Source organism: Phyllostomus discolor, chromosome 5 (genome assembly GCF_004126475.2).
Source record: "Phyllostomus discolor isolate MPI-MPIP mPhyDis1 chromosome 5, mPhyDis1.pri.v3, whole genome shotgun sequence".
Lineage (NCBI taxonomy): Eukaryota > Metazoa > Chordata > Mammalia > Chiroptera > Phyllostomidae > Phyllostomus > Phyllostomus discolor.
The window spans coordinates 35968895-35986327 of record NC_040907.2 but is presented as its reverse complement, the minus strand read 5'-3'; the positions used below and the strand labels follow the sequence as shown (position 1 = coordinate 35986327).

Here is a 17433-nt window from a genome sequence, read left to right as displayed (position 1 = left end):
AATTCAGGCTTCACAGACAAGAGAAATCTTTTAAAAATATAAATCAAAACTTTCATGCATTGCCAGTTGGAATGTATACCCACTTTGGAAAACTGAGAGTTTCTTATAAAGTTAATCACACAATCCATCAACTTTATTCTTAGGTACTTACCCAACAGAAGTAAAAGCACGTGAACAAAAATATTTATACAATAATGTTCACAGCATCCCTATTGCCAAAAGCTAAAAACTTGAAATGACCCAATGTCCATTAACAAAAGAATGAATAAACAAAATCAGGCACATTCATACAATGGGATACTAGTCATCAATAAAAGAATGAATTGCAGATAAATACAACATAAACAAGCATCAAAATATGATAAGTGAAAAAAGCAGACATAAAGTCCGTATGATTCCATTTACATGAAGTTCAAGAACAGGCAAAACTAATCAATGATAAAAGTCAGAGTAATGATTGTCTCCAGGTAGGAGGTGGGGAGTAGTGCCTAGGAAGAAGCATGAGGGAACTCTACAGGTTGATGGAAAAGTTCTAGAACTTGCCGGCAAGATGGAGGAATAGGTGGATACACCGTACCTCCTCGTACAACCAAGATTAGAAAACCAATAATTTACAACAATAATTTACTATCAGAATAACACCCAGATCCGGCAGAGGATTTATCTGAATGGAAGTTGGGCAGCCAAGAAGTTGAAGTAGACGCGCTCATCCGGACTGGTAGGAGAAGACGAGCCGGCGGGCACGGGGCTGGCTCGGGTCGGCGGCGCGCGGAGGTCGGGGGAAGGTTTGGCGCGAAATCGGGGCAAAAGCCATCGGGCGCGTAAGAAGTCAGCGGTGATGCCTGAGTACGCAAGCTGCGGCTGGGGGACCCAGAGGGGCAGCGATTGTGGACCAGGGCAGAACTCGCGGCCCGGAAGCCCAGACAAGGGTCTGAGTCCAGGGGAACGGAACTACTGCCATTGTTTTCTCCCGCCCCTGCCCCCGCCCCACCCCCACATATAACGTCACAATCTAGCGACCAGGGTGCCCAGCCCCGTTGAGCACCTAAGGCTCCGCTTCCCACCATAACAAGAGCAACCAGACCGAAAAAAAAAAAAAAGGAGAGACAGGGGAAAAAAAAAAACCAACAAAATCATGTTTTCAACAGAGCAGATCAGTCCCCCAGGACTCATCCTTTTGAGCGACCAAGAATTAGCCAATCTATCAGATGCGCAGTTCAAAACACTGGTGATCAGAAAGCTCACGGAACTGGTGGATTTTGGACGAAATCTAGATGAAAGAATGCAGATTACCATAAAACAGATGCAGGAAGACACGCGGAGGAGAGCCAATAGTGAAAGGAAGGAATATGAGTCTCAAAACAATACAGTGGACCAGAAGGAAGATAGAATCAACCAAGCAGGAAAGCATGATGAAATAAGAATTCAAAAAATTGAGGAAAAGATTAAGAGCATCCAAGACACCTTTAAATGTTCCAATATCCGAATTATAGGGGTACCAGAATCGGAAGGGGAAAAGCAACAGATTGAGCACGTATTTGAACAAATAATAAAGGAGAACTTCCCCAATCTGGCAAAGGGAACAGTCTTCCAAGAAATCCAAGAAGCTCAGAGAGCCCCAAAGAAGTTGGACCCAAGAAGAAACACACCAAGGCACATCATAATTACATTAGCCAAGGTAAAAACGAAGGAGAGAATCCTAGAAGCAGCAAGAGGTAAGGGGACAGTAACCTACAAAGGAGTTCCTATCAGACTGTCAGCTGATTTCTCCAAAGAGACCTTACAGGCAAGAAGGGGCTGGAAAGAAATATTCCAAGTCATGAAAGACAAGGACCTACATCCCAGATTGCTCTATCCAGCAAAGCTCTCATTTAGAATGGAAGGGCAGATAAAGTGCTTCTCAGATAAGGTCAAGTTAAAGGAGTTCATCATCACCAAGCCCTTATTTTATGAAATGCTAAAGGGACTTATCTAAGAAAAGAAGATAAACAAAAGACATGTATAGTAAAAGGACAGCAAACTCACAAATATCAACAACCACACCTAAAGCAAAACCAAAAGAAACTAAGTAAACAATTAGAACAGGAACAGAACCACAGAAATGGAGGGCACATGGAGGGTTAGCAGCAGGGGGGTGGGAGGAGGAGAGAGGGGGAAAAGGTATAGAGAATAAGTAGCATAGAATGTAGGTTGAAAATAGATAGGGGGAGGGCAAGAATAGTACGGGAAATGTAGAAACTAAAGAACTCATAAGTATGACACATGGACATGAACTAAAGGGGGAAATGTGGGTGAGAGGGGGGTACATGGTGGAGGGGAGAGAAGGGGGGAAATGGGACAACTGTAATAGCATAATCAATAAAATATATTTAAAAAATAAATTAAAAAAAAAAGAAAAGTTCTAGAACTTGACTGGAATTGTGGTTACATGGGAATGTGTTTGTTGAAATTCATCATAATACCTTTAAAATCTATGCACTTTTTTGTTTGTGAATTTTATCTCAAATTTTAAGAAGTGTTATAAAAATTAATTTACCCACAGGTGACATTATCATCCTTCAAAAGGGGACAATATTACTGTTATCTCGTGGGCCTATTATGAAGTCTAAATGAGATAACATATAAAGCACTTAGAACACATCTAGCACTGTAGTAAGCACTCAATGTTAGCTATTAAGATGATGGTGATGTGTCATTCCCCTTAAATCTTGATAGCACAAACAATAAAATCAAAACTCCATTTTTCTAGCCCAGCAATTTTCAACTGGTATGCCACAACACACAGATGTGCCACAGGAATTTTTAAAACATGCAATACCTGACTATTTAGTTAGGGTCACTGACCTCTTTTTCCTTAGAAGAAAAATGGCAATTGCCAACACAATAACTGTGCAATGTGAATGAATCAAAATTATACCTATTTTTGTCTGATTGGCAAAAAATATATTTTTTCATGTGCCACTAAGAATTTTAAGAATTACTTAAGAATCCATTACTAAGAATTTTAGTAATTAGTTTATATGTGCCATGAGAAAAAAAAGGTTGAAAATTGCTCTTGTAGCCTACAAATTCCCATGTAGTCTGGCCCCTATCTATCCCTTCAATTTCATCATTTTCCTCTTGGGGCAGTCTATTCACTCTAGCCTTTCTCTTTACTGAACAATACCAATATTATTCCCACTTGGGGTCTTTGAAATTGCTGTTTCTTCAGTTTCCAAAGCTCTTCCACAAGGTCTTCACATGTCTGTCTCCTTTTCACTCAGCTCTCAGATTAAATACTGCCCACCCAAAAAGACATTCCTTGACCACTTTATTTGCTCATTATCTGTCTCCTCCCAGTGTCACTGCAAGTTTATGAGACAGAAAATTTGTCCGACTTGTTCACAGAACAAAGGCAGGCACCCAGTAAATATTTGTTGAAAGACTGAATGAATTAATAATTTCTAGTCTCTAATTCATACAAATAGATAGTAGATATTCATTTGCTGAGATAGGAAACACTGGAAAGTGTGGGAAGATCATGTTACACTTTATATTTTTTAAACATCAAAGAAAATACTAAACTGATTAAATATTAAAAATCCAAATTTTACAGAGGATCCAAGATGGCTGTGGAGTAGGTGGATGTTATACTTATCTTCTCCCAGTACCAAACTGGAATTACAATTACAAAATAGAACATTCAATTTGAATATCCAAGTGATGACTTGTTGAAGAAAAGTCTTATAAGCAAGGATTTACAGAGGAAGTCACACTGAGACTGGTAGGAAGGTGAGGGGAGACATGAAAAGGGCTGAATTCATGTCCATGGGCAGAGAGATACCTCAGCTGCAAAGGTTCCCCTTGAGAAGTGTGGAGTTTCAACTCCAAGCTGGACTCCCCAGTGCAGAGCACCAGAGCCAGGAAGAGACACCCACTTAACATTTGGCTGTAAAAATCATTGAGGATTCTACCCCTCCAGGGAGAGACAGTTCTGCTAGAGACACAGGTGACCCCTTAAAGGGCTAATGCGCAAAATCTCATTCACAGCCACTCACCTTGGCTCTGGCAAAAGGAGGGTGGAGCAGACTGGAATCGTGTGAAGAGAGACTGGGGTTTGTGGCTCTGAAGAGAGAGCTGAGGGGACAGCTTCCAGGCTCACTGAGCTGAGTCCTTCTCCCACACTGCAGACGACATCATGCTTGAGTGGAGCACCCCCACTCCATATGACATCAGCCTGGGGGAATGCAATAGCCCCATCCTATAGACTGCCTGTTGACCCACCCTATAGAGTCCTGCTGAGGAGTCAGCTGCCTGGGCTGGGATGTAGAGGTCTGGACAGACTCAGAGGGTATTAGTGACTGAGTTGTGTAGATTTGGGGCAGAGGCCATTATCCCCACTATCCCATGAACACTGGTGCCTGCCCCTCATGGGAGACCTGCTAGCCCCACTCTCTGGGCCCCAGATGGCCCCACCCTCCCAATTCCTGGTGGTTCCACCCCAACAAGGTCTGGTCAGAATCAGGGCAGACTGAGTTATGTGGTTATGGGCTGGGGACCACTCCCCCTTCCCGCAAGCCTGACTGGCACCTCCCCCTCATGGCCCCATCCTCCTGAATCCTGACAGCTCCACCCTAATGGGATCAGACTCTGGGCAGAATCTGAGACAAACTGAGTAGTGTGGCTCTAGGACGGGGGACATTTTCCCCTCACATTCCTGACTGGTGTAGAGCCCTCTCTGTACAAGGCCAAATCATAGTCTGTTTAGGCCTGATAAATTCTGCTGACCTCACACTGACAACCCCCTGAGACCTCGCCCTGCCACAATGGTATGCAAGCCGTAGGCCCATAGCAGCCAGACTTGATATACCCTGGGATATTTGCTAAATGGCCTCAGACATTGCACTGACACCAAGTTTAAACCTGTATTGGTCTGGTAAACACCATGTGCCCCAATCTGGTGGCTCACTGAGAACTTACATCATGCAATATAAGTACTACCAAAGGCTCTTTCAGTGACTAAGCCTAATAGGCAGCTGGCAGGTAGACACAGTCAAAGGCAGGTGGAGGCAGATCTTAAGGTGCCTTGGGAATTTTGCACACCTGCTCCTAGGCCCAATGCTGGTAAAAACCAACCTTGGAGCATAGCTGGTCCTTCCCATGCACACCCAGGCCCAGCATAGGCAGCCACAAGCTGTGAATCACTTTGTAGTTCCAAACAGGTTTCCCAGGGCCAGTCACTGGTAGTGTCTGACATTGGTCTGCATTAGAGTCTTTCCCAAGAGACCACAGAACCAACACACAAAAAGTCCAGCTTCAGACAATATTAGAGCATGCTTCAATTAGCTTCTTAGGTGGCATATGCAAAGGGAGATCTCAGAAGGTATCAGACTCTGCTGAGATTAATTTCACTTTGTATGGTCAGCACCTGCACAGCATATCCTACATTGTGGTTGTGGCTGATTCTCACAGAAAGCAAGCCTGACGGTCGACCCCATGTACGAATGGGCCAATAGCAATTAAGAATCAATTACAATAGGATGGTCCAATAACCCACACAAGGGACATTCTTAGAGCCCCCAGCTCAGGTGATCAAGGAGACTGAGCTACTGGGTCCCACAGGACATCTATTATGTAAGGCCACCCTACCAAGACCGGAAGTCATAGTAGATTTACCTAATACATGAAAACAGACATAAAAGGCACCATTTGGGGAGACAAGATATGTGCCCTACAATGGTATACAGGGAGAGACTGAAGTATATGGCATCGGGGAGAACAGAGGCCATTATCCCTTTGCTGAGCCCTCCCCCAGTAGGCTGGTGCCATACTGAGCCTCCATCAACCTGGCTAGCATTGTGTGACCCACCTTGGAGATCCACAGAGGCTCCACCCCTCCCAATTTATAAGCCTACCCAAGCTGTTTTTCCATAAGAACAGCTGGTCTTACCTCCTAAATCCTATCAAACAAGCAATAGCTGGCTGTAGTAAGCCCTAATGGCAGCCAGATTAAAGGCACAGCTTGGCTTCACCTGGGAATCTCCAAGCCCAGCACAAATAGCAGCCGTCTACATGGCTCTACAGCTCAGACAGGGAGAACCCGGCCAAAACACAGGTAGGAGCTGACCATGGCCTGTACCACCCAGGAAACCCCAGGACCAACACACCCAGTGGACAGCTACAGAACATGTTGGAGCACCTCCACCCTGTGCCTGCACAGCTGACCCTCCACAGAAGGTGGAGGTTGGTGGTCAGTGGTCACAGCCAGTCCTTGTAGATGACTGGCCGGTGTAAATCCCTCCCATTGATCTGCCAACAACAATCAAGGCTCAACTATGAGAGTGTATACTCAGCCCACACAAAGGGCACACCTTGAGTACCCAATTTGGGTGATAGGGGAAGCTGTGCCACTGGACCCTAAAGGACACCTACTACATTAGGTCACACTACAAAGAAATGGAGTCAAAGCAGCTCTATGTAATACATGGAAACAAACACAGGGAGACTGCCTAAACAAAGAGACAAAGAAACATGGACCATATGAAAGAACAGATCAAAACTCCAGAAAAAGAACTAAATGAAATCGAGATAAGCAATTTATCAGATGCAGAGTTCAAAACACTGTTTATAAGGGTGCTCAAGGAACTTAATAGGACCTCAGCAGCATAAAAAAGACCCAGTCTGAAAGAAAGGATACACTAATTGAAATAAAGAACAATTTACAGGGAAACAACAGTAGAATGGATGAAGGTGAGAATCAAATCAATGATTTGGAACATAAGGAAGAAAAACACAACCAATCAGATCAACAATAAGAAAAAGATAATCCAAAAAAAAATGAGGATAGTATAAATAGCCTCTGGGACAACTTTAAGAGGTCCAACATTCACCTCCTAGGGCTGTCAGAAGAAGAAGAGAAAGAGCAAGAAATTGAAAATCTATCTGAAAAAATTGTGAAAGAAAACTTCCTTAATTTGGTGAAGGAAATAGACAAGGAAGTCCAGAAAGCGCAGAGTCCAAATTATGATGGACACAAAGAGACCCACTCCAACACACATCATAATTAAAAGGCCAAAGTTTAAAGATAAAGAGAGACTTTTAAAAGCAAAAGAAAAGAAGTTAGTTACCGGAAGGTTGCCAGATGGAAGTGGGGAGAGGGAGAATGGGTGAAGAGTTGAGGGGATTAAGAAGTATAAATAGGTAGCTACAGAATAGCTATGGGGATGTAAAGTATAATATAAATAATAGAATAGACAAAAGAACTTATATGCATGACCCATGAACATGAACAATGGTGTGTGGATTGCCTGAGGGAGTGGGGGGTACTGTGTGGAGGTGAACAAAGGGGGAAAAATTAGGACAACAGTAATAGCATAATCAATAAAATACCGTTAAAAAAAGAGATATATGCCCCAAATGAAAGGAAAACTCTCCAGAAAAAGAGCTAAATGAAATGGAGGCAAGCAATTTATCAGATATACAGTTGGAAAAAATGATTATAAGGATGCTCAAGGAACATAGTGATAACTATAAGCAACTTAGTGAGAACTTCAAAAGCATGAAAAAAGACATAGAAACCATAAAAAACAGTCATAAGTGAAGAATACATTATCTGAAATAAAGAATACACCAGAAGAAATAAGCAGTAGGTTGAATGAAGCAGAGATTCAAATCAGTGATTTAGAAGGCAAAGTAGTAGGAAACACCCAATCAGAGCAGCAAAAAAAAAAAAGTAGAATTTAAAAAATGAAGATAGTTTAAATAACTTTTGTAGACAACATGAAGTATAACAACATCTTCATTACAGGGGTACCAGAAGAAGAGGGAGAGCAAGGGATCAAGAGCTTATCTGAAGAACTAATGACCAAACACTTGCTTAACCTGGTGAAGGAAAAAGACACACAAGTCAAGGAACCACAGAGAGTCTCACATAAAATGAGCCTACGGAGGCCCACATAAGACACATCACAATTAAAACGGCAAAGGTTAAAGACAAAGAGAGATTCTTTAAAACAGCAAAAGAAACACAGTTACCTACAAGGGAGCTACCATAACACTAACAGCTGATTTCTCAGCAGAGACATTTCAGGCCAGAGGGTTTGGCATGAAATATTCAAAATGATGAAAAGCAAGAATGTACAAACAAGACTAATTTACTAAGCAAGGGTATCATTTAAATTGAAGGGAGAAATAAAGAGTTTCCCAGACAAGAAAAGCTAAAAGAGTTTGTTACCACCAAACCAGTATTACAAGAAATGTTAATTAGCCTTGAAAAAGGGGATGAGGAGGAGGAAGGAAAGAAAAAAGAGGTAGAGGACTGAAAGAGAAGAAGACAACCACAGAGAAACATAGTTAAAAGTATAAAATGACAATAAATAAGTACCTATCAATAATCACTTTAAATGTAAATGGCTTAAATGCTCCAATCAAAAGACAGGGTAGCTGAATGGATAAGAAAACAAGGCCATGTATATGCTGTCTACAAGAAACCCACCACAAAATTAAAGATACACACAGACCAAAAATAAAGGGATGGAAAAAGATGTTTTATGCAAATACAAAGAAAAAAAGCTGAGGTAGCAATACTTATATCTGACAAAAGAACTTTAAAATAAAGGCTATAATAAAGACAAAGAAGGACAATACATAATGATAAAGGGAGCAGTCCAACAAGAAGATATAACCCCTGTACACATATATGCACCTAACATAGGAGCACCAAAATAAGTAAGGCAAATGGACATAAAGGGAGATTGACAGCAATACAATCATAGTATGTTTCTTTTTCTTTTTAGAAGATTTTATTTATTTATTTTTAGAGAGAGGGGAGGGGAGGGAGAAAGAGAGGAAGAGAAACATAAATGTGTGGTTTATCAAGCGCCCCATATTGGGGACCTGGCCTGCAATCCAGGCATGTGCCCTGAATGGGCATCGAACTGGCAAATTTTTCAGAGGCTGGTATTCAGTCCACTGAGCCACACAGCAGCTAGGGCATAGTATGGGATTTTAACACCCCTTTGACATCAGTGGATAAAGCTTTCAGATAAAAATAAATCAACAAGGAAACGGTGGCCTTAAATGACACACTAGATCAGATAGATTTCATTGATACCTTCTGAGCATTTCACCCCAGAGCAGTAGAATGTACATTCTTTTCAAGTGAACATGAAACATTTTCTAGGAGAGACCACATGTTAGGGTACAAAACAAATATCAATAAACAGAAGAAGACTTAAATCATATCAGGCAAGCATGTCTTCTAACCAAAATGTTATAACACTAGAAATCAATCATAAGTTAAAAACTGAAAAACACACAAAACATAGAGGCTAAATAACATGTCACTAAACAATGCATTGGTTAACAATGAGATCAAGGAAGAAATAAAAAGATACCATGGGATAAATAAAATGAGAAAACAACAACCCCAAATTTATGAGACACGGCCAAAGAAGTCATAAGAGGGAAATTTATAGCATTACTGACCGATCTCAAGAAATAAGAAAAAGCTCAAATAAACAATCTAACTTTACACTGAAAAGAAACTTGGGAGGAAAAAAATAATAAAGCCCAAAATGAGCAGAAGAAAGGTAATGATAAAGATCAGAGCAGAAATAAATGAAATAGAACCTAACAAAACAATACAAAAGATCTATAAAACCAAGAGCTGGTTCTTTGAAAAGATAATCAAGATCGACAAACCTTTAACCAAACTCATCTAGAAAAAAGAAGACCCAAGTAAAGAATATCAGAAATGAAAGAGAAATAAAAACTGACACCCAAGAAATACAAAAGATTTTAAGGAAATATTCCAAACAAATATGCCAACAAATTGGACAATCTGGACAAAATGGATAAATTCCTGGACATACAATCTTACAAAACTGCATAAGGAAGAATCAGTCAACCTAAGTAGACTGATTACACAAATAGAACTGAACCAGTATCATAAAATTCCCAGCAAACACAAATTTGGGACTGGAAGTCTTCAGATGTGAATTTTACCAAACATTCAAAAAAGAACTTACACCTGTCCTTCTCAAACTCTTTCAAAAAATTTAAGAGGAGGGAAGACTCCCAAGCTCATTTTACTAGGACAGCATTAATCTGATTCCAAAGCCAGATAAAGATACCACAAAGAAAGAAAACCATAGGCCAATATATCTGATGAACATAGTTACTAAAATCCTCAACAAGGCCCTGGCTGGTGTGGCTCAATGGATTGAGCACCAGCCTGCAAACCAAAGGGTCGCTAGTTCAAATCCCAAACAGGACACATGCCTGGGTTGTAGGCCAGATTCCCAATAGGGAGCATATGAGAGGCAACCTAACATATAATAGAAACAGTCTCCTAGACACAGAACAGACTGACAGATGTGAAAGGGGATGGAAGTAGCGGGGCTGAGTGAAAAAGTTGAAGGGATGAAGCCCCACTAAAAAAGCAACATACAGACCCACACAACAATTTCTCTCTCATGATTACCAGAAGGAAAGGGAAGTGTGGGAAGGTGGAATAGTGTAAATTGCAGACAAATGGTGATGGAAGGGGGCTTGTCTAGGAATGGTGAGCACACAATACAATATACAGATAATGTATTATACAACTGTACACCTGAAACATGCATAATTTTATTAACCAGTGTCATCCCAATAAATTCAATTAAAAAACACCAAACTTTAAGGTTGATAAGAAGTGAGGTGTCAAGTATCTTTTTCTTTTTCTGTCTGGCCAAAGACTATAGCTCTTAAGTATCTTTTCAAGAATGGGAGCCTTCCTGTCAGTTATGTTTATAACCTCTATTAGAAGTGAAAATTTTAAAAAATTCTAGCTTTATATTATAATTTGAAATATGTCTCCTAGAGAATACAATAGATGTCATCATTTTTTAAAATTTTAATGCATGAAGATTGTTATTATACCATCTGGACAATTATACTACTAGGACTTCACTTTTCAGGCTACTTTAAACACGAAAACTTTCCCTCCCAATCAAAGGGTCTATAACCAAACTTCAAATTACAGATTCAACACTATTTTAATTATTTAAATTTAATACCATTTGAAAAAGTCTTTCATTGGATTTTGAAAAGAGAAAAAGTAAAATATTCTGATAAACCTTACCTTCGTTTGCAAATCAGGAACCATAAAGCTGATGCCAAAGCAAAGAAACCAATTCCGAAAGTAACAGCCCCAGCAGCCAGAAAATAGGTTAAGTGATAAAAAGAACCTATACAAATAAATTATAAAAGAATATTTCATGCATGTATCCTCAATCTCTAGGTAAAATTAAGTGATATAATATTTTAAATGATGCCACATAGTGTGTTAAACGTAGCATGTTACAATATTAACTAGGAAGTCAGGAGACCTGAATTCTGCTGCTGTACAATTCTAATAAATTTCAAGACCCTGAGTTTGAGAATTATACAGGGCCTCATGCTGATTAGGGCCCAGGGTGCATTTCTGTCACCCTGCCAGGATTTGAGACTGAGGTTTTGTTTCTTTTTGTACAGCTGTCACCTCCTTTTTTTCTTACCTAGTTTTCTCCCTTCCCTGTCTCACTGTGAATTTATTTTTCTAGTATCACATTTTGCAGCCCTCCAAATAAGACACTTCATTTTAAGATTTTGATTATCAATCACTACAAAAAGTTAGATGAGGGAAATGAAGAACAAGTATAAGGGATTTTTAAAGATCTTAGGAATTTTAAAGTGTTTTACCTATGCTTTCTCTCAAGAACAGTAAAAGATCATAGCCAAACCTAAATAAAAACAATATAAAATAGTAGCATATCACAGGTCTATAACTGAAAAAACCCATAGGAATTATAGGTATAACTCCTTTTTACAGGTGTTAAAATTGAGGCTCAGGTAAGAGAAGTAACTAAACTAAGGTTAGGTAGCAAATTAAAGCCAGCTCTCTGTTTATTCTATTATCTTAACACCAATAGCCTTAATACTGGTATCTATGAAAGGAAAAAGGAATAAAAAAGGCAATTGAAGTCAGAGTGGTCAAGGATTCTTTAAGATTCCGAAATATGCTCCTTAAGCAGAAAGCAAGCTGTAGAAAGCTTTCACAGAAGGCTATGTAGAGCTTGAAGGGCCTTAAAACAACCTAAGAGTATATTATTTGGGGGAAGAAAGGGGTTTAAAAGTGTAAAACTAACAGAAGATCTTTATGTATAAACACATAGTAAGTTCTGTTAGGCATATGACATGATAAAGACTGTTCTCATACTTTGTTTCCTAAGTAATTTCCAGCTTCCAAAAACCTTAGTTTTTTCCCTTAATTTCCAGCTTCTTAAATCTTAGTTTTCTTTTGGTTCAGAAATGTCTACATTTGGGAATTAATTGTATTAAGAAGGTTATATAAGACTGATAATCAAAGTGATATTTATAATACAAAAAAAACTCTCAATGCCTCACATTATGAAGTCAATTAAATCAGTTAGGATGATATTATAAGAGAAATTTATAGTATTCTTTAATTTAGTTCAGGGTTTCTTAACCTCAACACTATCGATCTTTTTTTTATTGTTGTTCAAGTACAGTCATCTCCATTTTCTCCCTACCACTCTTCCTTGTCCCATCCACCCACACCTTCAATCCTACCCCCTTTGGCTTTATCCAAGGGGTCCTTTACACAGGTTCCTTGATAACCCTTCCCCTTCTTTCCCCTATTATCCCCCTCCATCCTCCTCTCTGGTCACTGTTAGTTTGTTCTTTATTTCAATGTCTCTGGTTTTACTTTGCTTGCTTGTTTGTTTTGTTGATTAGGTTCCACTTATAGGTGAGATCATATAGTATTTGTCTTTCATCACCTGGCTTATTTCACTTAGGATACTTTTCTCCAGTTCCATCCATGCTGTCACAAAGGGTAGGAACTCCTTTCTCTCTGTTGCATAGTATTCCATTGTGTAAATGTACCACAGTTTTTTGATCCACTCATTTACTGATGGGCACTTAGGTTGCTTTCAGCACTTGGCTATTGTACATTGTGCTGCTATGAACATCGGGGTGCATAGGTTCTTTTGGATTGGTGATTCAGAGTTCTTGGGGTATAATTCCAGCAATGGAATTGCTGTCCAAAAGGCAGTTCCATTTTTAGTTTTGAACCAGATAATTTGTTGCAGGGACTGTCCTGTGCATTGTACAAGAAGTGTCTCCAGGTATTAACATGTATTCTGGGAGGTGGGCAAAATTGCCCTAGTTGAGAATCACTGATGTAGTGGTATAAGATGTCAGATAGTATTAAGTGATAACACCAAGATAGTTAAACCCACATTTAAAAAATTTTAAAGACAGCCCCTGGTTGATGTGGCTGAGTGGATTGAGCACCAGCGTGCTAACCAAAGGGTTGCTGGTTTGATTCCCAGTCAGGGCACATGCCTGGGTTGCAAGCCAGGTCCCTAGTGGGGGGTACATGACAGGCAACCACAAACTGATGTTTCTCTCTTCTTTCTCCCTCCCTTCCCTTCTGTCTAAAAATAAAGAAATAAAATCTTTTTTAAGAATTAAAAATTTTAAAGACATAGTTGTACTTGGATATAAGATAAAGATCTCTGTGGACAAAAGAAGAAAAACAGCAGAGAAATAAGTAGGGACTAAAACCACAGGCATACTAGATCTGGAAGCAGGAATTAGCTAGAAGAAGCAAAGAAAATCATTGAGATAAGACCTAGATGAAACCACTCTCTGGCACAGTGAATGATAGTATTACCAAAGTCTCTTAGAGAAGGGAGTCCTGAGGCACCTATAAAAACCAAAAATGAACTAAGAAAGAATCTTGGAAATAAAAATTTCAAAAATGTTAAAATGGAGTAAACTCTTCCTTGAACATAATTAATGAAATAAATGATAATACTGAGAAATGTTCCCAGTTACATAAAGAAATAAAAATATGATAAATAAATTATAATATTTAGAAAATATTGAATATGTAACATGAAGCAAATAAGGGTTCCAAAAGAGAGAATAGAGAAGCAGCTGAGAAGCAATGTTGAAAGAGATACAACCTAAGATTTTTACTTTAAAAATATTTAAATTTATGCATAGTAAAATTCACTTTTGTGCATGTGTTTGTAGTTTTATAAGTTTAGGCAAATACAAAGGGTGTTTAATCATTACCACAATCAACTTACAGAACACTTCCATCACCCCGCCACCCCAACACTGCCCTAAATTTCCACACACTGCCTGTAAGCAGTCAAGCACTAACTGCTGGTAACCACTAATTATTTTCCATTCACATTCTTCAACCTTATACTTTTGCGTTTCCAGATTTCTTATATATGGTATTATCCAACATATGGCTTTTTGAGTCTAGCTTTTTTCTACTTTGCATAATGCAATTAAGATTCATCCATGTTATTGCATGTATCAATAGTTCATATCTTTTTATTCTTGAGTAACATTCCACTTTATAGATGTACCACAGTTTGTTTATTCCCCAGCTGAGAGACATTTGGTTGTTTCCAGCTTGGGTTTGTTAGGGGAAAAGCTACTATACACTTGCATACAGATATTTGTTTAAATATAAGTTCTTATTTCAGGAGTGTCAGGTAGGAAGTATATATTTAAATTTATGAGAAACTGCCAAACTGCTTGCCAGAGTGACTGTACTGTCTTGCTTTCCCACCAGCAATATACAATAGTTCCACTTGCTCTGTATCATTGCTACCACTTCATACTGCCAGTTTTATTTCAGCCATTCTAATACCTGTATAGTGGCTTTTCACTGTGGTTTTATTTTCATTTTCTTAGTGAATAATGATGTTGAGCATCTTGCCATGTGCTTATTTGCCATCCATATATCTTCTTCAGTGAAGTATGTGTTTAAATCTTTGCTAACTTTTCAGAATTCTTCATACATTCTGGATACAAGTCCTTGATTAGATATATGATTTGGAAATATTTTTTCCCAATATGTGACTGTCTTTCCAGTTCTCCTAAGTGTCTTTCGCAGAGAAAAACTTTTTTATTTTATTGATGTCCAATTTATCAACTTTTTTTCTGTGGGTTTTTCTGAGTCTTATCTGAGAATTTTTTGCCTAACCCGGGTCATGAAGATTTTTTCCAATGTTTTCTTATAAAATATTTATATTTTTATGTTTACATTTAACTTATTCATTTTATATTAATTTTTGCATAAGGTGAAAGGTATGAACCAAGTTCTTATTTTTTCATATGTATATCCACTGGTAACACTATTTGTTGAAAAGACTAACCTTTCTTCATTGAGTTGCCTTTGCATCCTTGTCAAAAATCAATTAGCTATATTTGTGTCAATTTCTGTACTCTCTCTATTCTGTCCCCTTGACATATATTGTATATCCTTTCACCAAAAACAATAATAATATCTAATATTTATAGAGCAAATACTATGACAGGCACTGTTCAAAGTGTTTTATATAATTCTCACAACTCTATGAGTTAAATACTATTATTTCCCACTTTACAGATGAGGAAACAAGCAAAATTAGGTTAAGTAACTTACTCAAAGGCATACAACTGGTGCCAGAACAATAGTAATTTAAAAATTGCTAAGGTCCTCCCTTATGTAGATTGAGTGAAGAATAGACACAGAATATCTTCAGATTTTTTTTTAGAAAAAAGGTATGAATGCTAAATATATAAAGGTATCATAAAAGAGAATATATAAATGGCCAATAAACACATGAAAACTTCATTAATAACCAAGGAAGTGTAAATTAAACTACAATGAGATAATATGACAACTCTGTATGAAGCCTAAAAATGAAAAGGACAGAAAATATCAAGTGTTGCCAGGGAGGCAGAGAAACCTGAACTCTCAAACAGTGCCGATAGGAATGTAATTTTGTGTAATACCTTGGAAGACTGTTTGGCACTATCAGTAAAGCTGAACATATGTGTAGCCCAGGGCCAGTGACTCTTACCTATGTACCAAACTGAAGTATGTACATATGTTAACAAAAAAATGTCCTGGAATGTTTATAGTATCACTATTTTAGAGCCACAATTTGGAAACTGCTCAAATACCCATTAATAGTTGAATTAATAAATTTAAAAAGTTGAATTGGCCCTGGCTGGTGTGGCTCAGTGGGTCAAGCTCTAGCTTATGAACCAAAGGGTCTCCAGTTTGATTCCATCAGGGCACATGCTTGAGTTGAGGGCCAGGTCCCTACTGGGCGGGGGGGCGCGTGAGAGGCAATCACACATTGGTGTCTCTCTCCCTCTCTTTCTCCTTCCCTTCCCCTCCCTCTAAAAATAAATAAATAAAAAATCTTAAGAAAAATACAAAGTTGCCCTGGATGGCGTAGCTCAGTGGATTGAGCTTGGGCTGCGAATCAAAGCATTGCAGCTTCGATTCCCAGTCAGGGCATATGCCTGGGTTGCGGGCCAAGTCCTCAGTGGGGGCCACATGAGAGGCAACCACACATTGATGTTTCTCTCTCTCTCTTTCTCCCTCCCTTCACCTCTCTAAAAATAAATAAATAAAATCTTAAAAACAAAAGAAAACTACAAAGTTGAGTTGATTTAAGAAAACAAAATACTATATAACAATAAGAGAGAATAACTATATGCACAATGACATGAATTAATTTCATAAACAATGCTGAGCAAAAGAAGATAGACATAAAGTTCAAATACAGACATCAGGAAGAGTTCAGGGAGGCTGTTAATGTTCTGTTTCTTATACTAGGTACTGGTTACATAGATGTATTCAGTGAAAATTCATCAAGCTTAACATTAATGACTTATAAATAAAATAAACTAGATCTATTTGTGCCAGAATGAATAAAACTAAAAACTAGAATTAATGATCAGTGAAAAAAGAAATTTCTATAAATTTATGTTCCATTATTCCAGTTATGTACTAATGTCATTTATGCACATTAAAAGAAAACATAAAATAATAGTATTTTTAAAATGTTAATCTAGCAAAAGTATGAAAATAAACCAAATTTATATTAGTTGTGTCTGGAGAGAAAATGAGGGGAATGAGATTATACACAAAACATAAACTTATCATTACAATATATTATATCTTTAAAAAGTTAAAAATTTGAAGTTTATATGACCAAAAATATTTATTTAGTAGGAGACACATAGATTTTTTTGTCTTTTTTTATTTTCACTTTTCTTATTTTCTCAAATAATTAAAAAATATGAAAACTATATGGTCTCAATTTATTCAAAGGGAAAAAGTGAGAAATATTTGTATAAGGAAAATAATTAACATTAGTTATTCTTGGAATAAGGGCTTATAGTAACAATGTTCCATTCCAGACTTTTCTGTATATTCAAATTTTCTACCATGTATATTGGAAAACTCACCAAAAGTTTTTTGAAGATTCATATGTAATTCCTAATATACAAAAGTAGTATTTTTACTTTCTTGATTCTACCCTTAAGTATCCTGTCTAAAGTAAGGACTCTCAACAGTCATTCTATCATACCACCATGTTTCTT

The 17433-nt window shown here is 38.1% G+C and overlaps 1 protein-coding gene across 1 annotated transcript in view; it reads right to left on the bottom strand.

The window, feature by feature from the left end:
• The window catches only part of C5H1orf185 (chromosome 5 C1orf185 homolog), a 32583-nt gene extending 18450 nt beyond the window's left edge, over positions 1-14133 (bottom strand). The window contains 2 exon segments of the mRNA XM_036027487.1: positions 11102-11207; positions 14121-14133. Coding sequence (XP_035883380.1) covers positions 11102-11207; positions 14121-14133 — 119 coding nt within the window.
• Positions 14134-17433: the final 3300 nt, after the last annotated feature.